This window comes from Hyla sarda, chromosome 6 (genome assembly GCF_029499605.1).
Source record: "Hyla sarda isolate aHylSar1 chromosome 6, aHylSar1.hap1, whole genome shotgun sequence".
NCBI classification, from domain to species: Eukaryota; Metazoa; Chordata; class Amphibia; order Anura; family Hylidae; genus Hyla; species Hyla sarda.
Genome location: NC_079194.1, coordinates 91,383,397 through 91,401,978, shown reverse-complemented (window position 1 = coordinate 91,401,978; position 18,582 = coordinate 91,383,397). Strand labels below are relative to the sequence as shown.

Below are 18,582 nucleotides of genomic sequence, written 5' to 3'. Positions count from 1 at the left end.
TTGTGGCTTGTTTTGTACTGTTTATTGTACTTTGTTGTGGCATACTAGGTGACCCATGCCTTTTCTACTTTCTCTATACTCATCTCTCATTGGCAACTTGGCCTCTGTGATGCACATTTCTTTGACACCCCCCAAACACCACCCCATATTATTATTTTTTTGGGGGGGGTGGGGGGCTATTCAGGAGAAATGGTGAATCCTCTTTAAAGGGGTACTCTGCCGAAAAACATCTTAACATCTTATTCCCTGGATAAGATGTCTGATCATGGGGGTCCCACCACTGGGGACCCCCGTTATCTGCAGGATGGAATCCCAGTCATGCTCCGCCACGTGAATGGTGACTACAGCAGCCACGTTCCCTCGATTAATGTCAATAGGAGGAGGCGTGATGACTACGTACACCAAATCACTGATATATAGATAAATTATAGGTAGCTCACACTAACAAATCAAAATCTCCAATTGCTAAAATATCTTCATTTTATTACAAATAACATATTACAGAATACAGTATATAAATCCCCATAAAAACAGTAATTAACAGTCAATACACAAAGTGCGATATTTGTAGGGACAATCCCCAATAGTACATCCTCACCCGACGCGTTTCCCCGTAACTGGGTAATTTACAGTAACATACGGTTCATCAGGGGTAAAAAGATGGTTGTGGTCGCTATAGTGCAAAAAGTTGTGTGAGCAGCATATAAAACATATAGGCAGCAAATAAAGCAAGTACATAGATAAATAAACAATACTAGACTCTGCTCATATAAGAGATAATCAAATGGTCTGTTCGGGTTTTGGAGCTGCAGACCGCAGTGATGTATCCTCAGACCTAAAAGAAAGAAAAAACACAAACAGCAAAAGCAAGCAACAAACAGAGCACATAGATAAAGCTACGTACTAGCCATCACACCCCCCCATAGACATGATTGAAGGGGGTGTGGCGTGACGTTACAAACGCGGAAGCTTCACGCTTCCGTGTTCTGGATGCTGCCGGTACAGGCCTGGAGATTGCTGGGTTCCCCAGCAGCAGGATCCCCGCGATCAGACATCTTATCCCCTATCCTTTGCAGCAGAGTACCCCTTTAAGAAGACCATCCAAAATTGCATTGTCAAGTGGTCTTAAAGAAAATGGCAGCTATGTATAATCTTTAAAGGGGTTGTCCAGGGAACTACATTTTTATCAGGCACTTCTCTCCTTTGTACAGTTTAGTGGATGTGTCTGATCACAAGGGTTCCGCCTGCCAGGACCCCTGCAATCTCTTGTAAGGAGCCCCAACTACTTACCCATCCTAGGTGCATTCCGGCACGTGCTGAGAACTTGTAAGTAGCCAGGAAATTGTGAGGCGTCCCTGTGGTCAGACCCCCACAATCACATATTTATCCCCTATCCTGTAGTTAGGGGGTAAGTGTCTAGAAAGTTTTTAGTTCCCTGAAATACCATACAGGATCTGGTCTGTATATGGGGTGGTCTTTTAGAGAGGCTTCACTGTATGCATGTACATACGGAATTGATACATGCAGGTACACTAAGGACTAGTCCCTGTAACTGCTTTGGGATTTGCGACATGTTGTTCATGTTGGGGTCTCCCTCACTCATTGGGTAATGTGAACCCCTCTCCTCATTTCTTGGTTACAATGAGCTTTAAAGGCGTACTCCGGTGGTAAATTTTTCTGACTATATGGCATCTTCTTTGTAAGTTTAGTTTTTTTGCAATATACATGTGTTATATGTTTTGGCAGCATGTATGTGTTTTTCTTACCTGTTTGTTGGGCAGGAAGTTCTGTAGTTCAGGGGGTTTTCTCTTACTGTTGTCCACAGTTCTGAGTCTGTGGTGGACAAGATGTCACGGCTTTTGTTTATTTTTTTTATTTTCCCTCTGTCTGCATGAGAGGAATAAGCCACGCCCCCTCATCTCATCCAGCTGAGTACACAGCTCCTCCCCTCCCCCTGCTCTGTATTCTAAGGACGCAGGTCTTCACAGGAGAAGGACCTCACAGAGAAGATAAGTGTTATCTGAAGGGGAGGAGGAGAAGGTGCACGGGCTGGGGATGTATGGACTGCAGGGGAATAAATCTCATACTGGGAATGATCTCTATATTTGAAGGGAGAGGGGGGACTCCTGAATGACACATGCTGGGAGTTGTAGTCCCTGTTGTGTGTGTATGCTAGGGTTTGCAAACCAGTGTGCCTCCAGCTGTTGAAAAACTACAACTACCAGCATGCCCTGACAGACTTTGGGCATGCTGGGAGTTGAAGATTTGCAACAGCTGAAGGCACACTGGTTGGGAAACACTGTTCTAGCCTATTCAGCATACACATCATGTTACACCAGTGTTTCCCAACCAGTGTGCCTCCAGCTGTTGCAAAACTACAACTCCTAGCATGCCCAAAGGCTGTCAGGGCATGCTGAGAGTTGTAGTTTTGCAACGCCTGGAGGCACCATGGTTGGGAAACACTGGTGTATGCCCTACAGAGGTGTGGTGAACTACAACCCCCAGGAGACTACAGAGGCAGCATGCTGGTGTTATACCGCAGACTGAAGACTCCTGAATGACACATGCTGGGAGTTGTAGTCCCTTTTGTGTGTGTATGCCAGTGTATCCCAACCAGGGCTGATTTATATTAGTGTGCTGTGCATAAGGGGGCCGACCCGGGAAAATAGTAGGATGGGTAAAGGGCGGAACAAACAAACAAACAAACAAAAAAAATAAAATAAAAAGGAGCCGCCCCAAACCAGCAAGGCATGTGGCATGCTGGGATTTGTAGTTTTCAGCACAGCAAGAAACGGAATAGAAGCAAAGATTGGAAAACAAAGTGGGGGATAAAGAGACAACAAAGAACGGAAATAGAGTAGGCTAAACAACAAGAATAGAAATGAAACAAAACAAATAGGGTAAGTCAAAAATGGAAAAACATGTTGACCACCGGAGTACCCCTTTAATCTTTTGCTTTTGGAGTTTTTCACAGAATACTTTTTAGTTTGTCAGTGTTTCACTATTGGTTTATGTCAGTATTCACTATTTTTAAAATAAAAACTGGTTCATTTTGTGATGTGGAATAGCAAAAATAGTGATACCACTATGCAATCAAAATGTAAATGTACACCCCATTATATCTCCAAAAGATATTGGATTGTCATAATAAGATGATGATCCTCGGGTTTTGCTGATGCAAAAGATAACTTTACAGTGGTCCCTCAAGTTACAATATTAAAGGGGTACTCTGGCGCTAAGACCTCTTATCCCCAATCCAAATGATAGGGGATAAGATGTCTGATCGGGGGGGTCCCACTGCTGGGGACCCACGTCATCTTTCACGCAGCACCCCGTTAGAATCAGCCCCCTCCCATAGGCTTGCATTGAGGGGGTGGAGCGTGACATCACAATACTCCGGCCCCGTGATCGGCAGTCATCAGACCCAAAACGAACATGCTTCGGGGGGCGAGTGGTAACAGGGTGCTGCGTGAAAGATCACGGGGGTCCCCAGCAGCATTAACCCTGCGATCAGGCATCTTATCCCCTATCCTTTGGAAAGGGGATAAGATGTCTTAGCGCTGGAGTACCCCTTTAATTGGTTCCAGGACGACCATTGTATGTTGAGACCAGAACTCTATGGAAACCTGGTAATTGGTTCTAAAGACCAAAAATGTCATCCAAAGATAGGAAAATGTGAGGATTAAAGAAAAATAAGTAGATAACTAATAGAGATAAAACGAGTCCTTACATATAAAAAGTAATAAAGATCTGCTGGGAGCTGTAATCACTGTCTATGTAGAGGACAGGAGCTTCTTCAGGGTCCTGTATTGTACAGTGTTCTAAAAAAGTTACATGGAGCCGCCCTTACCTGGTGTCCAAAGGAGCAGCTAACCCTGGCACAGGTAAAGAACAGTACAGAACATGTAATACCTCCCTGTACTGTAGTGGGTGCTACCAGACATCAGTCAGTGCATGCACTTCAGTAATACAGGGGTGTAACCAGTAAAATGCCCATTCTTCCAGCCATTGACATGTTTCGCAGATCTGGACTGGCCATAGCATTGTATGTTGAGCTTGGTTTCAAGTTACAATGGTCCAGAAAAGACTATTGTATGTTGAGGCCATTGTAAGTTAAGGGATCACTGTATCTCTGTAGATAGAAAATGTTCAATATAAAGTTCTTCGGAAGCAGATAAATGTTGCCGAGACCTTGGTGACCTCTCAGAATACTCTATGAACTTCTTATCTCTATTGTGTTCATTAACGACATGGAGTTCTTTATTATTTTTTTATTATTGTGTTTTATGGCTGGGAAAATTGTTAGAATGTCTCTGCAGACCTTTGATTTGTGACTTTGCTGAGCCAGCAGATTGTATGTTGTACAAGCCTCTGTCACACACGAGGACACTAGCTGTGTGCAAAAGAAAGAAAATAGATATGTATGCTTGGCATCAGGAGGTACAGTACATACCCTGTACAAAGAATTAAGGGTCCCTACTACACGGGGTGGGTATCGGCTGAACAGACTGATGAATGACCTGTGTAATAGGCTGAATGATCAGGCGTACAACAAGTAAACGCTCGTTCTTCGGCTGTTCAGGTCATTTTGATCTGTTTATTTACAGCGAGCGTTGTGCTGTCAAATAGGACCCTAATAGTTCACATTTGCATTCTTAGGGAGGGTTTACACTGCATTTCCATGTTATTTTTCCTGTTTCTGTGAACAGAGTCTAAATTGTATGTACTAGTTACCTCTTAGACTTATGTACTTATTTCTTTACAGATAATTAATAGTATCTTTTTCCTATATAGGCCTTGTATCCTCCCCATGCCAAATTAACTGACAAGGAGGTAAGTCTGCAAGCATTTCCTCTGGCTTTCTTTAAAATGTACCTGTCATATCACAGAAAAAAAAAATGTTTATATGTATTACTCCCTAGGTCATGCAGATGCTTTAAATGTCTTTTTTATGTGTCTAATGTCTGTGTTGGGCTCACAAATCCCCCTGTTCTGCTGCTCACTCATTCTGACATCAACTGCTCAGAAAGGTGTGTCAGTCGCAAACACTGAGGCTGCTGTGCTGTGCTGGGTCTCTTCATCCAATTACTGCAAACTGCTTTGTAACCCCCCCCCCCCTTGTTTTCATGCTGCAGTCTGATAGGACAGGAGTGAGCACAGTTCCACCCTCACTTCCTAGACTTTGTCCCAGCCTTTGCTTCAAGATAATGTGGCAGCTGGGCAGGATTATGTTCCGGATGGTATGGGGACCCCTAGTGGTGTGTTTTTTAGTTTTAGAAAGGTCAATGTTTTGCCAAGATGTACAACATATAAAAAGTTTTGGAATCTGACAGTGTCCATTCAAAAGGTTTGAACATAAAATGACCTACGGTTTTAGATGAAGTTTTTATGTTAATCATATTTTAGGAATGAATTTTCCATTTTCATCAATATTTAAAAATATTTCGTTTTACAGAAAACCAGCATCTGTTACCTGTCATTCCCTGACTCCAATTCTGGTAGGTATTTGTTCCTTTATCACTAAAAAATGAATGACACAAGTGAACAGGAGATAAACTTGCAGTTGGTATTTGCCGATCTGATTCTGATAGTTTTTTGTGACTTTTCCACTTTAATATTTAGAGAAAGGAACAGTAAAAAACCAACAACCGCCAAAGCAGAATAAAAAAACAAACTATGATTTCTCTGAAATGCAGCAGCGTTCCTTGTTAGATCCTAGCTTGCTGCAGTAAGGGAGCCTGTTACCATTTCATTCACCCCTTTATGCCCAGGCTGCATGACATTTCTGATAGGTTCCCTTTAATGTGCTGATCAGAAGCTGCAGAGATCCCAGGGACATTTCTGTGGCTTTAGGATGGAGGCAGCACTTTAACAAATGAAGATTGATTTTGCCTTCTTATTTGTGCTTAATGTGCATAGCCCGGCTTCCTGGTAGCTGCAATGTTTAATTTCCTCTGAGAACATATCCCAGCATCTGATAGGTACAAATAATATATCTGCTTTCTACTTTAGGCTGCCTGGGGGACACACAGTTTTGCTTTAGGTTCCGTCAGTCGGCCGGCAGGAAATCCTCACTGCATTGTGTCCTGGATCAAATGGACAGAGATTCACCTGTTTATTTAAAGGTTTGGTTACTTATTAATAATCAGTTATTCATACTAATTACTCACAAATGTCAATATCACTATATTGAATTCTCTTTGAACCCCTATCACATGTTCGATGTGCCCAGGCTATCAGAGAAAATAAAACAAACCTATGCATGCCTCCCTTATTCCCCAGCCTCTGATATCAGAGTGCCCGGTCTCCACATGCTAGGCATTTTGATGCTGCAGGCAAGACATTGACGTTCAGCCCTGCTTGTCCTCAATGCCCAGAGCCGGGCCCTGCTTGTCCTCAGTGCCCATAGCCGAGCCCTGCTTGTCCTCAGTGCCCATAGCCGAGCCCTGCTTGTCCTCGGTGCCCGGAGCCGGGCCCTGCTTGTCCTCAGTGCCCATAGCCGAGCCCCGCTTGTCCTCGGTGCCCATAGCTGAGCCCTGCTTGTCCTCGGTGCCCAGAGCCGAGTCCCGCTTGTCCTCGGTGCCCAGAGCCGGGCCCCGCTTGTCCTCGGTGCCCAGAGCCGGGCCCCGCTTGTCCTCGGTGCCCAGAGCCGGGCCCCGCTTGTCCTCGGTGCCCAGAGCCGGGCCCCGCTTGTCCTCGGTGCCCAGAGCCGGGCCCTGCTTGTCCTCGGTGCCCAGAGCCGGGCCCCGCTTGTCCTCGGTGCCCAGAGCCGGGCCCTGCTTGTCCTCGGTGCCCAGAGCTTCAGGGACAAAATATACCTTTTTTATCGAATGTATGTTACAAATATACATATAATGTTGTTTTCTACATTATATATAAAAAGGTTTGGCTAATGACAGGTACACTTTAAACATGTATCACCTTTACAGTAGATAAGAATACCCCTTTAATAAGTGCAGAAATTCTTATAAGATAAAGTGTTGGTAACAATTGCAGATTTTTTAAGTGGTGTAAAACAAATGTATTGGTGTTTTCTTATATGCCAATTTTGTGTTTTCAATAGAAAGATCCCTCCTGTTTCTATGGTTACGTCTATTTCCGACAAGTTCGAGACAAGACTTTAAAAAGAGGCTATTTTCAAAAGGTAATTCTCTCGCGGTGGTTCGTGCAATTTCTTCTAACAAGTTTTAAATGACAGCAGATTCTAGGCATGAAAGAATAATGGCTTGTTTATTTGCATTTATCCACTTTATTTAACTTGTTATGTGTCTGATACAGTCGTTCTCAGCACTGTCACATCTGGTATGTTCAGATGTTGGCATGACGCTACAGGGGTGTGGAAATTTTTAAAAAATCTACTTGTCCAAGGGACTAAAACGGGGCACAATCTACTTGTCCCTCATGAAAATCCACTAGTAGGTAAATACGGTCGTTTTTTTATTTAATAAAATTTTTTTGTTTCTGCACTTTTTGTTTTTTCCTCCTCGTCCTATAATGGCCAAGTATACTTTGTAATGACACCTTTCATTTTTCCATAACCTATGCTCTGGAAAAAAAACATTTGTGAGGGGAAATTGAGCAAATGTTTAGTTTTTTTTTTTCTGTCATTCACCTTGTGGTCAAACTTACATATTATTTTTATACTTTAGGTCAGCCTGATTACACCAATACCAAATTTGTTTAGTTCCATCATGTTTTACTAAATGCATTTTTTTTAAACTTCTTTATATATATTTTTTTAATCCTGACCCCTATAACATTTTTATTTTTCTGTATACTGGGCTGTATGAGGGCTAATTTTTTGGGCCGTAATCTGCTGTTTGTATTGGTACCATGTTGGTATTGATCTAGCTTTTTGAACACTTTTTTACATAATTTTTTTTTTTCTGGGATATGATGCTAGAAACATAAAAAACACAATTCTGTGATTTTTTTTTTTTTGCATTTATTTATTTACATTTTTTACATTAACGTCATTGACTGTACAGGATATATAATGTTTATTTTTTAATGGTTCGGACAATTACGCACACGCCAATATCAAATAGGTTTATTTTTATTATGTGAACATCATTTTTATATGGGAAATGGGGGTGATATGAACTTAATATGGATCATGGGTTAATGTTGTTTTATTTTATTTTTTTACTTTAAATTAAAAACTTTTTTTTTTTTTTAATACACTTTATTAGGTGGAATTATTAGATCAATGCAGTTCTGTTGAACTCTATTGATCTGAGCTCATTTGGTTGATACTGCTCAAGGCAGGCTCAATCAAATGCAGATCCAAGGGGGCAGCCATGAATGCAGAGGTAAGCCCTCCGGCTACTGCCACAGTGGATTGCACTGCTGGAGGGTGGGGCGATCCACCCCACTAGACCACTAGCCGGGGGCCGACAGGTATGGAGCGGGCTCGAGTAAGGAGCCCGCTCCATATACCCTGAGCGCTGATGTGAGGTGCAGACTTGCATCCCATGCAAGTCTGTGTCCGCTCCTGCATCTTACACCGGCATAATAAAAATAAAGGGGGAAGTCAGTCTGGCCCTGCTTGCCCAATACAGGGCTAAATCTATGGAAAAAGTCACCTGCCCGGCACCTGGAACTAAATGTCCTGGGCGTCGGGCGATAGGATTACCACATCCCTGCACTATAGTAAACCTTTGGTCAACAAATGTTTCAAAAACATTTATTTGCTTTAATGGTTGATGGTTTAGTGCAATCTTGTGGTGGTCTAAAGTTTTTAATATATAATTGTATGTGTTGGGGGTTTGTATACAACCTATGTGAAGTCAGAGTTAACGCAGTTATTTCCATTATAATTCTCATTGCAGTAGTGAAAAAAATTAAGACTATACAGTAATCTCTCAAGTTACAATGGCCTCAACATACAATAGTTTCAACATACAATTCTCTTTTCTGGACCATTGTAACTTGAAACCAGACTCAACATACAATGCTACAGACAGTCCAGATCTGTGAAACCGGTCAATGGCTGGAAGAACTGACCAATCAGAATGGACATTCACTGGCAAAACCCCTGTATCACTGAAGTGCATGCACTGACTTGCTGTCTGGTAGCGCCCCCTACAATACAGGGCGGTATTACATGATCTGTACTCTTAACCTGTGCCAGGGTTTGCTGATCCTTTTTGACACCAGGTGAAAGCGTCTCCATTTTACTTTTTTAGGACACTGTGTACTGTACAGGACCCTGAAGAAGCTCCTGTCCTCTACATAGACAGTGATTACAGCTCCCAGCAGATCTTTCTTACTTTCATATATAAGGACTTGCTTTATCTATATTAGTTATCTACTTATTTTTGCTGAATCCTCACTTTTTCCTATCTTTTGATTTACATTTTGGTGGCTTCTGAACCAATTACCAGGTTTCCATAAAGTTATGGTTTCAACCTGGAACCAATTATAGAATATATATAATTATTATTGTAACTTGAGGGACCACTGTTTATGATAACTATAATAACGACTGCAACATGGAAACTGTTGGCCACCTTACCAGGCAGGACAGGGATCAGGGAACTTCTTTTCTTGAAGATGGTATCGGTCCCAGAGGTAGCCTTTGAATATTCTACAGATGTCTGTGAACAACAGAAACACTGCAAGTCTACAGCATTTTTTGGTTTTGCAGTGTAGTCCTGGTATAGATCAGCTGCTGCAGCGTGCTCCCTGGGTCTGGCTGGATCCCTGTTGCAAGCAGTGTAAGTGTCTGAGAACAGTAAGAAGTCCGCAAAAAATAGGCAATATCCAACAAACCTTGATCTCCGATGAAGGAAGAATGACTGACTATACTAACCACAAGTAGTTAATTCCAAATATGCTGTATGGGCATATAAATGAAATAAATGACCTAGTTCTTTTTATGTAAGATCTAAGGTTAGTATTGTTCTTTCTACATCGGAGCTCAAGCGCCGTTCGATATCGCCTATTTTTTGTGACTGCTTGCAGTTCCCAGACACTTCTAATGTTCATTTCAACAGTTAGGGCAGAGTCATACAGGGCGCATCCACATCGTATTTGATGCTTCAAATGCATCACCAGCAGTCACAGAGAGACTGCTCCCGGGTTTGTCTGTGTGTCCGCTCGTAGTGGCATATTTCCCGTGGTAGAAATCTGCCGCTAAGAGCAGACACGCATCTCTTCTGCCTATGCCTTTCTCCTGACTGCCTATCTCTCCTCTTATAGTTTGAGAAAAGTGGGTCACGGATGTGGACCCTATTTCTGACGTGTATTCTGGAGACTATCCCACTTCTGTCTCTTAGTGAAGCGCAGTGTCTTTTCCAGCTCTGTCTGTTACATAGGGTATTCAGAACCTCTAAGTTTTTGTATAAGATAGGAGTGCGCTCTGATTCTTTCTTCTGATGCCTTGTGGAGGGTTCCTGTATCTTACATATGTTCTAGGAGTGTAGAGAGTTTGAAGTATTGGTGAGGTATTAAGTTAGTGCATGATGTCTATGGAGTGGCTCTTTCCCTGTCCCCCCTGTTATGCGTATTGGGTTGTCTGGAGCAGGATCTGCATGATGAGTATGCCACTCTTGGTATACTGCGTATACTATACCGGGTGCGTGAGACCATTGCTTTTAATGTTTTCTTTCTCTTTTTTATTTTTTTATTTATCTTGGTACATTTCATCGATATGCCTATTTGTGTCCTTTATTGTTGACTATGATTTTGATATGTACTTTGTTTGGCATTGAGCCACTCCTGTTTGGTGTGTTAAACATTCAAAAAATTATTTCATCCAAAAAATAAAAAATAAAAAAAATAAATAAAAAGAGCAGACACACAGAACTACCCGGTTGTAGACAGGAGCTCGCTCTGCAGTCCCACTGCCCTGATACTGTATCTGTAGTTGCACAGTAAAAAATAGCTCGGTGCATCTCTCTACATTTACAGTGTTAAAGGGACTTGCCTATTGAGGATGTACCCTGATCAGCCTTAACATAAAACTACCTACCTAATATTAAGTATGCTTGCTGGGAGTTGTAGTTTTGCACCACCTGGAGGACCACAGGTGTGACATATTGATCTTTGACAACTGTTTTTGTATCCTCAGTCCTTAGTGTTGATAAGTAAGCTGCCGTACATCAATTTCTTCCACACGGTGGTGAAGCAGATCGCCCCTGAGTACTTTGAGAGGAATGATCCATGCTTGGAAGCAGGTAACATTTATAGTCTAATATAAAACCCTTTCTTGGCATCCTCAAGGGAGTCTCCAGCTTACCTTAGAGATTCACAGCTATTCATAGTGTACATAGCTTTACTTATTATGATCTACCCTGGGTCATAGAATTTGAAAAGCTTTGGTATTAAATTCAAAAACGAGTTCAATTCCAGCTCACCCGAGAGCAAACGGCCGGAGCACGGACTCCAATGCTGGACAGCATTCCTATGAGGAGAAGGAGACGGATCCAGCTCTAAAGATGCATAAAATGGTGGATTTATTTCCAAACAGACACACACATGAACAGCGAGTAGACAGATGACGCGTTTCAAGCACAGGTGCGCTCTTAGTCGTACGCAGGTGAAACAGATACACAGGTTTATATAGGGAGGGCAATTCATCCGGCTATATTACATGAGCCGGAGTTATTTTAACCCCTTACACATAAAACATTAGCAATAAAATCATGAACGTTTATTCAAATCGGTAATTAAAATAATGAATATAATAATAAAAAGTGAGGATATATAGTTATGGCACAACCTCCAGTGATTTAGAAGAAGAAATATAGATTTTAAGCTAGAAGTGCAAAATTACATCTTGGCGTTTATTCGGACCGGACGGGACCCGTGTGGCTAAATTCAGGATCCAAAATATTTTCTCTATTGAGCAGTTTCTGCCGGTGATCCCCTCTTCTCATAGGGGGGTTAACTCCCTCAATGGCAGAAAATGTCAACGAGAAAGAACCATCATGTTTATCAGCAGAATGTATTGACACCGCAGAGACGTTCTTGGAGACAAAGTAGGGAATATCAGACAGGTGTTTTCGTACCTGATTTTTAAAGGATTTCTAGTGCAGCCCACATACTGGACTCGGCAGGTGGTGCATGAAACCAAATAAACCACAAATGTTATTACAATTTATATATTGTTTTATAGCATATGATTTATTAGTAACATAAGATGTAAATGTTTTGGTGCCATGCATCACACTGCAGAAAGTACAGCAATTAATGCCGCACCTATACGATGCCTTATATGTGAGCCAAGACAAAAGGGTAGGTAGAGATGTCCGAAATAAACTGGGGGACACTAATTGGCCGATGGTCAGTGCCTTTTTAGCAATGCACCTATACCCTGACTTGCTAACACAGGAGAAAAGAGGATCAGATAATATCATAGGCATATATTTGTGTATTATCCTGCATTTAGATGAAAATTCTAAACTATATGTTGTAGAAAACACATTCCAAAGTCTGACTGGTTTTCCTGCTCTGTGTCAGCAAAGCAGAAATTGTACAACCAATGTGGATTTTTTTCGGAAGCTGAGTCTATCACATTTAGAATGCAGGCTTGGGCTTTCCTAGATGGTCTTTGGTTAGAGCAAAAAATATTGCTCTTAATAAACCCTGTTTGGACTTGCTGACACAGAGCAGGAATTTTCATCTGTATGCAGGATAATACACAAATATATGCCTATGATATTACTGTATCTGATCCTCTTTTATCCTGTGTTAGCAAGTCATATAGGTGTGTTGCTAAAAAGGCACCGACCATCGGCCAATTAGTGTCCCCCAGTTTATTTCAGACATCTCTACCTACCCTTTTGTCTTGGCTCACATATAAGGGATCGTGTAGGTGCAGCATTAATTGCTGTAGTGTGATGCATGTCACCAAAACATTTACATCTTATGTTACTAATAAATCGTATGCTATAAAACAATATATATAAATTGTATTAACATTTGTGGTTTATTTGGTTTCATGCACCACCTGCCGAGTCCAGTATGTGGGCTGCACTAGAAATCCTTTAAAAATCAGGTACGAAAACACCTGTTTGATATTCCCTACTTTGTCTCCAAGAACGTCTCTGTGGTGTCAATACATTCAGCTGATAAACATGATGGTTCTTTCTCTTTGACATTTTCTGCCATTGAGCGAGTTACCCCCCCCCCCCCCCCCCTATGAGAGGAGGGGATCACCGGCAGAAACTGCTCAATAGAGAAATATTTTATATCCTGAATTTAGCCACACGGGTCCCGTCAGGTCCGAATAAACGCCAAGATGTAATTTTGCACTTCTAGCTTAATATCTATATTTCTTCTTCTAAATCACTGGAGGTTTTGCCGTAACTATATATCCTCACTTATTATTATTCTTATAGTCCTTATTTTAATAACTGATTTGAATAAACTTTCATGATTTTATTGCTTATGTAATCTGACCACTAGCAGTACAGGGCCCCGATTCTCCTCCTAAATTGGAGTTCTTCGACCACCGCACAAAGCGGAAGCCAACATGCCTCCTCAGTGCAGCTCTATGGGAGATTGCAGAGGCGGCATGTTGGCCGCCGCTTCGTGCGGTGGTCGGACACGTCCCATTCAGGGGGAGAGCAGGCGCCCCGTACAGGAGATTGCGGGGGTCCAACCGACTGCGAGCTGACAGGATGAGGGATTCGTTTTTGTATCCTGGAGTACTCCTTTTAAATCGAGCTAGCCAGAAATAGACTTATAGGTGAAAGAAAAGGGAAATAAAGATATGTCTATGCTGTCAGTGCTTTAGATAATATAAGCTTTACAGATGCAAATAATGTATTTTATAAATGTTCACTTATTTATACTATATACATCCTATGAAATTTTATTTAGTTCACCCACAGGGTGCTTGTGGTTAAGAAACAAAAATAAAAAAGCTGTTGCAAATAAAATAATGTAAAACACTGAATGAATAAATAAATTATCAAACCACCACAGACTTGTATTGCATTAGTGTTAGACTAAATAGTCACACTGAGACTTTGTATTACAAACACTCAAATAGTCAATGTTTTTAAGTGCTTGACACGAAAAAGCAACTTTGTAACATTAAAGTGGCTAATGTGTCTTTTTAAATTGTGTCTTTGTATACAGTAATAAGATACTAAGATACTCCTATGGAGAAATGTTCATTGTGCCGTTCTGAAAAGAACTCCTATGAACAGAAAAATCCACAGTGAAAAACACTTGCATTGAGCTCTTACCAAGTACTATTCACTGCTTACACCAAACAATATATATGTTCAGGTCAGTTTGTATTGCCTGTACATACCTCTTGCCCCATGATCTGGTAACGCACAACATGTAGATTAGTGTTTCCCGACCAGAATTCCTCCAGCTGTTGCAAATCAACAATTACCAGCATTCCCACACAGCCTTTGGCTGTCCGGGTCATGCTGGAAGTTGTAGTTTTTCAACAGCTGGAAGCACCCTGGTTGTGAGCATCCATAGAAAACTCTCATTGATACTGGTGTCCCCATTAGGATATGGTTACATCTGTAATTATACTGCAGATTTTCAGCAGCAGTTCGTGTGTGTGTGGAAAGTTTACCGCATCTTAATGTAGCCGTAATGTGGAGGGGACATGTAGAAATTGCATCCATGCCAAATAAAAAAAAAAAGCATGACAGAATTTGTGTGATAACTGATCTGCAATACTGATTAAAAGGACTAGTGCAGTGAAACATAGATTGTGGGTGGGGCCCGACCACTGGGACCCCCTGCGATCTCCTGAAGGGGCCCCGGCAGTCTGTTTTGAAGTGGCCGTTCCGACCCCAGCAGGAAGGCACGGCCGACACGCCCTCTCCATATAGCTCTGTGCAGAAGTTCGGCACATCCCCTTCCAGCAGATTGCCGGGGCCCCGTTCAGGAGATCGCAGGGGGTCCCAGCGCTCGGACCCCCTTGTGATCTATAACTTATCCCCTATCCTTTTGGATAGGAGAAGTTATCTTTCACTACAGAACTCCTTTAATATGTCAATTGATATTGTGGTTACACTGCAAGATCTTTGTATTTTGCAGACTGCCAATGTTCTTCCTTGATGAAGCCACATTGCAGTGGCAAAACATGTAAGAAGTAGCAGCCATTAAGGTTTTCAGTTAGCAGCCCCAGTGTTTACATCTATTTCAATTTTTGCAGATTTAGTGGAGATGCATAAGCTTTACTGGTTATGTTCACTACTTAATAATCTCTATGAGATGTCCTGAATTGACATTTGAATAGCACCATTGATTTTCACATCTTTGGACACTAGTGTACATTGATAAGTACACATCGGACATTTAGCAACCTCTTTAGAGGTGCAGACTATTTGGATATTAGGCACTAGTGTGTAGTTATAAGTGTACATTAGGATGTGCATAACCATTGAGTAGTGGATCAATCACTACATTTCTAAGTACCTGGGGTATGATTAGGAACCTCTTTAGAGATGCACACTATTTAGTGATTAGGTACTAGTGCATATTTGCATGGCAATCTCTTAAGCTGTGCATATATTCAATTCAATTAGGTGCCTTATGACTATATTCTCGGGGTGCCATTTGTGTAGTGCTCCCTTCACTAGGTGATATTCATTGGTTCTATATAAACACTGATGCTGTGATTTTAAACTTTTTTTATTTTTTTGTATCCACATTATGTACACTTTTTTTTTTTTTTTTTTTTTTTTTTTTTTTAGCAAACAATAAAAAGTAATGAGGGGGGATTTATCAAAACCTGTGCAGAGGAAAACTTGCCCAATTGCCCATAGCAACCAATCAGATTGCTGCTTTCATATTTATGAAGGCCTGTGAAAAATGAAAGAAGCCATCTGATTGGTTGCTATGGGCAACTGGGCAAGTTTTCCTCTGCACAGGTTTTGATAAATCTCCCCCTATGTTTTTAGTGATTAGGGGACAATAAGGGAAATGGTGCCTTTTTGGGCACATCAGTTGTGATATTTTGTAACACCCTTCCCCTATCTGAGCAATTTTTTTTGTTGATTTATTTTTCAATTGTTCTCCACAAATAGTTTTTTTTTATTTAGCCTTAGATTTGGTGGGAACATTAGCTATATCATTACAAAGTACAATTGGTGGCTGAAAAACCTGCCATCATATGCCCCTTAAAGTAGGAATTCAAAGTGTTATGGTTATTAGAAGGTGAGAAGAAAAAACTAAATAGCAAAAATGAAAAAATCGCTGGAAAATGCTTTTATTCCCTAGAAAAGTCTGGTATGGCTTTTCAAGAGAGTCTGAGCACTTGTAATTCACCTTTGGTCCTCCAGGTGCACCTCACCACCAGGGGGCAGGTTTAGTATAATAGCAATCCTAATGCTGTTTTATTTCCCACTTATTACGTGAGCTTTGTACATTAGTTATTCCTTTTCTTTGGCGTCCAGCACTTTGTCTTCCTCCGACTTGACACCTATTGATCACCAGTCCAGCTATAGCAGAGGTTGTACCTGACCTCCCCTACTATAATTGAGAAGCCATTTCACATAATGTACAAATAAGTAATCCAATCCTTTTTATGTTCTGCTGAATCCTAAATACCCATCTATTATTTTCCATTGATTTAAAGCTTTGCTATAAATAGGTATTCAAGCCCATGGTCTATGCAGATCTCTTTACCACAGGATTCACAGGCTTGAGTTCTATCCAGTGACTGGAGGGCTGTGTATATGTATTGACTCGAGCATCAGATAAGCGGTCAGCCATGCTAGGAGAACCCTTTTCTAGCTGCTGTATGAAAGAAAAAAAGGGGCAACCATAGTTGTCCCTTCCATACATTGCCCACCTTCATGTTTCAGTAGTCCTGTCAGGGTATTGTGGTGCAATACTGCACACAACCTGAGGACAGATGGGGGGCAGTTTTTGGAAGAAATCTGCTCTGTTTTTTTTGTAACCCAGGATAACCCCTTTAGGAATGTAGATGCTGGTAACTCTATTGATAAATTGCCGGTGGTTATTTGTGTATTTCAGAGACTGGAATAAATCCTGTACCTATTCTTTTACTTGCTCATGTTTCATCAAGTGTAATAAATGATTTATTTAACATTGTTTCTCTCCTCCGTGTAGCTTGCAGTGAAATAGATCGATGGCCTCCACCTGTGCCAGGGAAGACTCTGCATTTGCCGATTATGGGGCTTGTAATAAAGGTACAATCCATTTTTCCCTTCTTAAGTGGCCATTTATGCTGTATTTGTGGTAGGGTTCAACGTAGCATATATGCAGTGTTTTTCACACTTTGCAAAATCCACTGCACAGCGGAAAATTCACTGCATATTCTCCTAGGAGCAGACAGACAGGGCTACCACAACAGCCCTGTCTGTGCAGTGAGGTTTGGAGGCGGGGCCAGCGCCCAGACATAACTACACGTAACGTATGTGCAGCATATTTCTCACTGGGCAGAATCCACTGTGCAGCAGTAAATGCACTGTGTAGGAGAATACATAGTGGATTTCCCGCAGCACAGTGTATTTCCTGCTGCACAGTGAGAAATATGCTGCGCATACGCTACGTGTGACCCTACCCTAAATCAGCCATTGATCACTGCTCATGACATATTTATTCTGATGTAATTTAGTAACCATATTGTTACTGGCTTTTAAACATTTACACTGGTTAATTCTCCTAGTCAGGGGACATTGTAGTGGCACTATATGCCACATGTACACATGGATCATACTCCCCAAATAACAAAACAAAAACAATGGAAAACAAACAATGACTGACTAGTTGAGAGTAAATAATGCTTCTACATTGCAACTAATGTTGGTGAATGTCTTGTTGGGACTCCCATCTTGCCAAACCTACTGGTTTACCATAAGGCCACATACACTATTATTAGTTGTGAAACCTCAATGGAGAAGAAACAACATGTTTGTACGTCTTCATCTTGCTCAAAGAACCTGTGCTTCTCAGCATTAATGCTGCTGCTCTGCCACTGGGCCGTTCCCCCTATGGGTGCTGGTGTTGGTGGCTGCCGCCCAGCGCAGAGCCATTTTATGCTATGGATGATAGGGACCCGCTTTATACAGGTTGTCGTGACGTGGCTAGCGTGCTTGCATCCATGTGGTCGCTGCCCAGTGCAGTGCTATTTTATGGTAGGAACGTTAGGGACCCGCTATATACAGGTGGTCGTGTTGTGGCTATTGTGCTTGCACTTTGTGATCATGATGTACACTAACAACCTGGTATAATAAATATATAGTGTGTGTGTATATGTATGTGTATATATATATATATATATATATATATATATATAAAGTTGTTAGTGTACATTATGATCATAAAGTGCAGGCACGCTAGCCACATCACGACCACCTGTATATAGCGGGTCCCTAGCATAAAATGGCAATGTGCTGGTCGGTGACCACTAACGCCGAAGTGCCAGCACCCATAGGGGGAACGGCCCAGTGGCAAGTAGCAGAATATATGCTGAGGAACACAGGATCTTTGTGCAACATGTAGATGTGCAACAATTTCTTTTCTTTTCCATTGATGATGTATTTATTTTTTTCTTCTAAAATCATAGAAAACCATTTTTTTTTTCTCCTTCCACAATTCTGTTAAAATGGCATGTATGTGTAACTTTAATGT

The 18,582-nt window shown here is 41.5% G+C and overlaps 1 protein-coding gene across 3 annotated transcripts in view; it reads left to right on the top strand.

Moving 5' to 3' along the window:
• The window catches only part of DENND6A (DENN domain containing 6A), a 67,568-nt gene that overhangs the window by 13,650 nt on the left and 35,336 nt on the right, over positions 1-18,582 (top strand). For all 3 annotated transcript variants that reach the window (XR_008844932.1, XM_056524437.1, XM_056524438.1), the window contains 6 exons: positions 4,795-4,833; positions 5,456-5,498; positions 6,013-6,125; positions 7,064-7,144; positions 11,075-11,180; positions 17,059-17,138. Coding sequence is in view for 2 of the 3 variants with exons in the window: in XM_056524437.1 (XP_056380412.1) it covers positions 4,795-4,833; positions 5,456-5,498; positions 6,013-6,125; positions 7,064-7,144; positions 11,075-11,180; positions 17,059-17,138 (462 nt within the window). In the remaining variant the exon portion in view is untranslated. The remainder of the gene's footprint in view (positions 1-4,794; positions 4,834-5,455; positions 5,499-6,012; positions 6,126-7,063; positions 7,145-11,074; positions 11,181-17,058; positions 17,139-18,582) is intronic.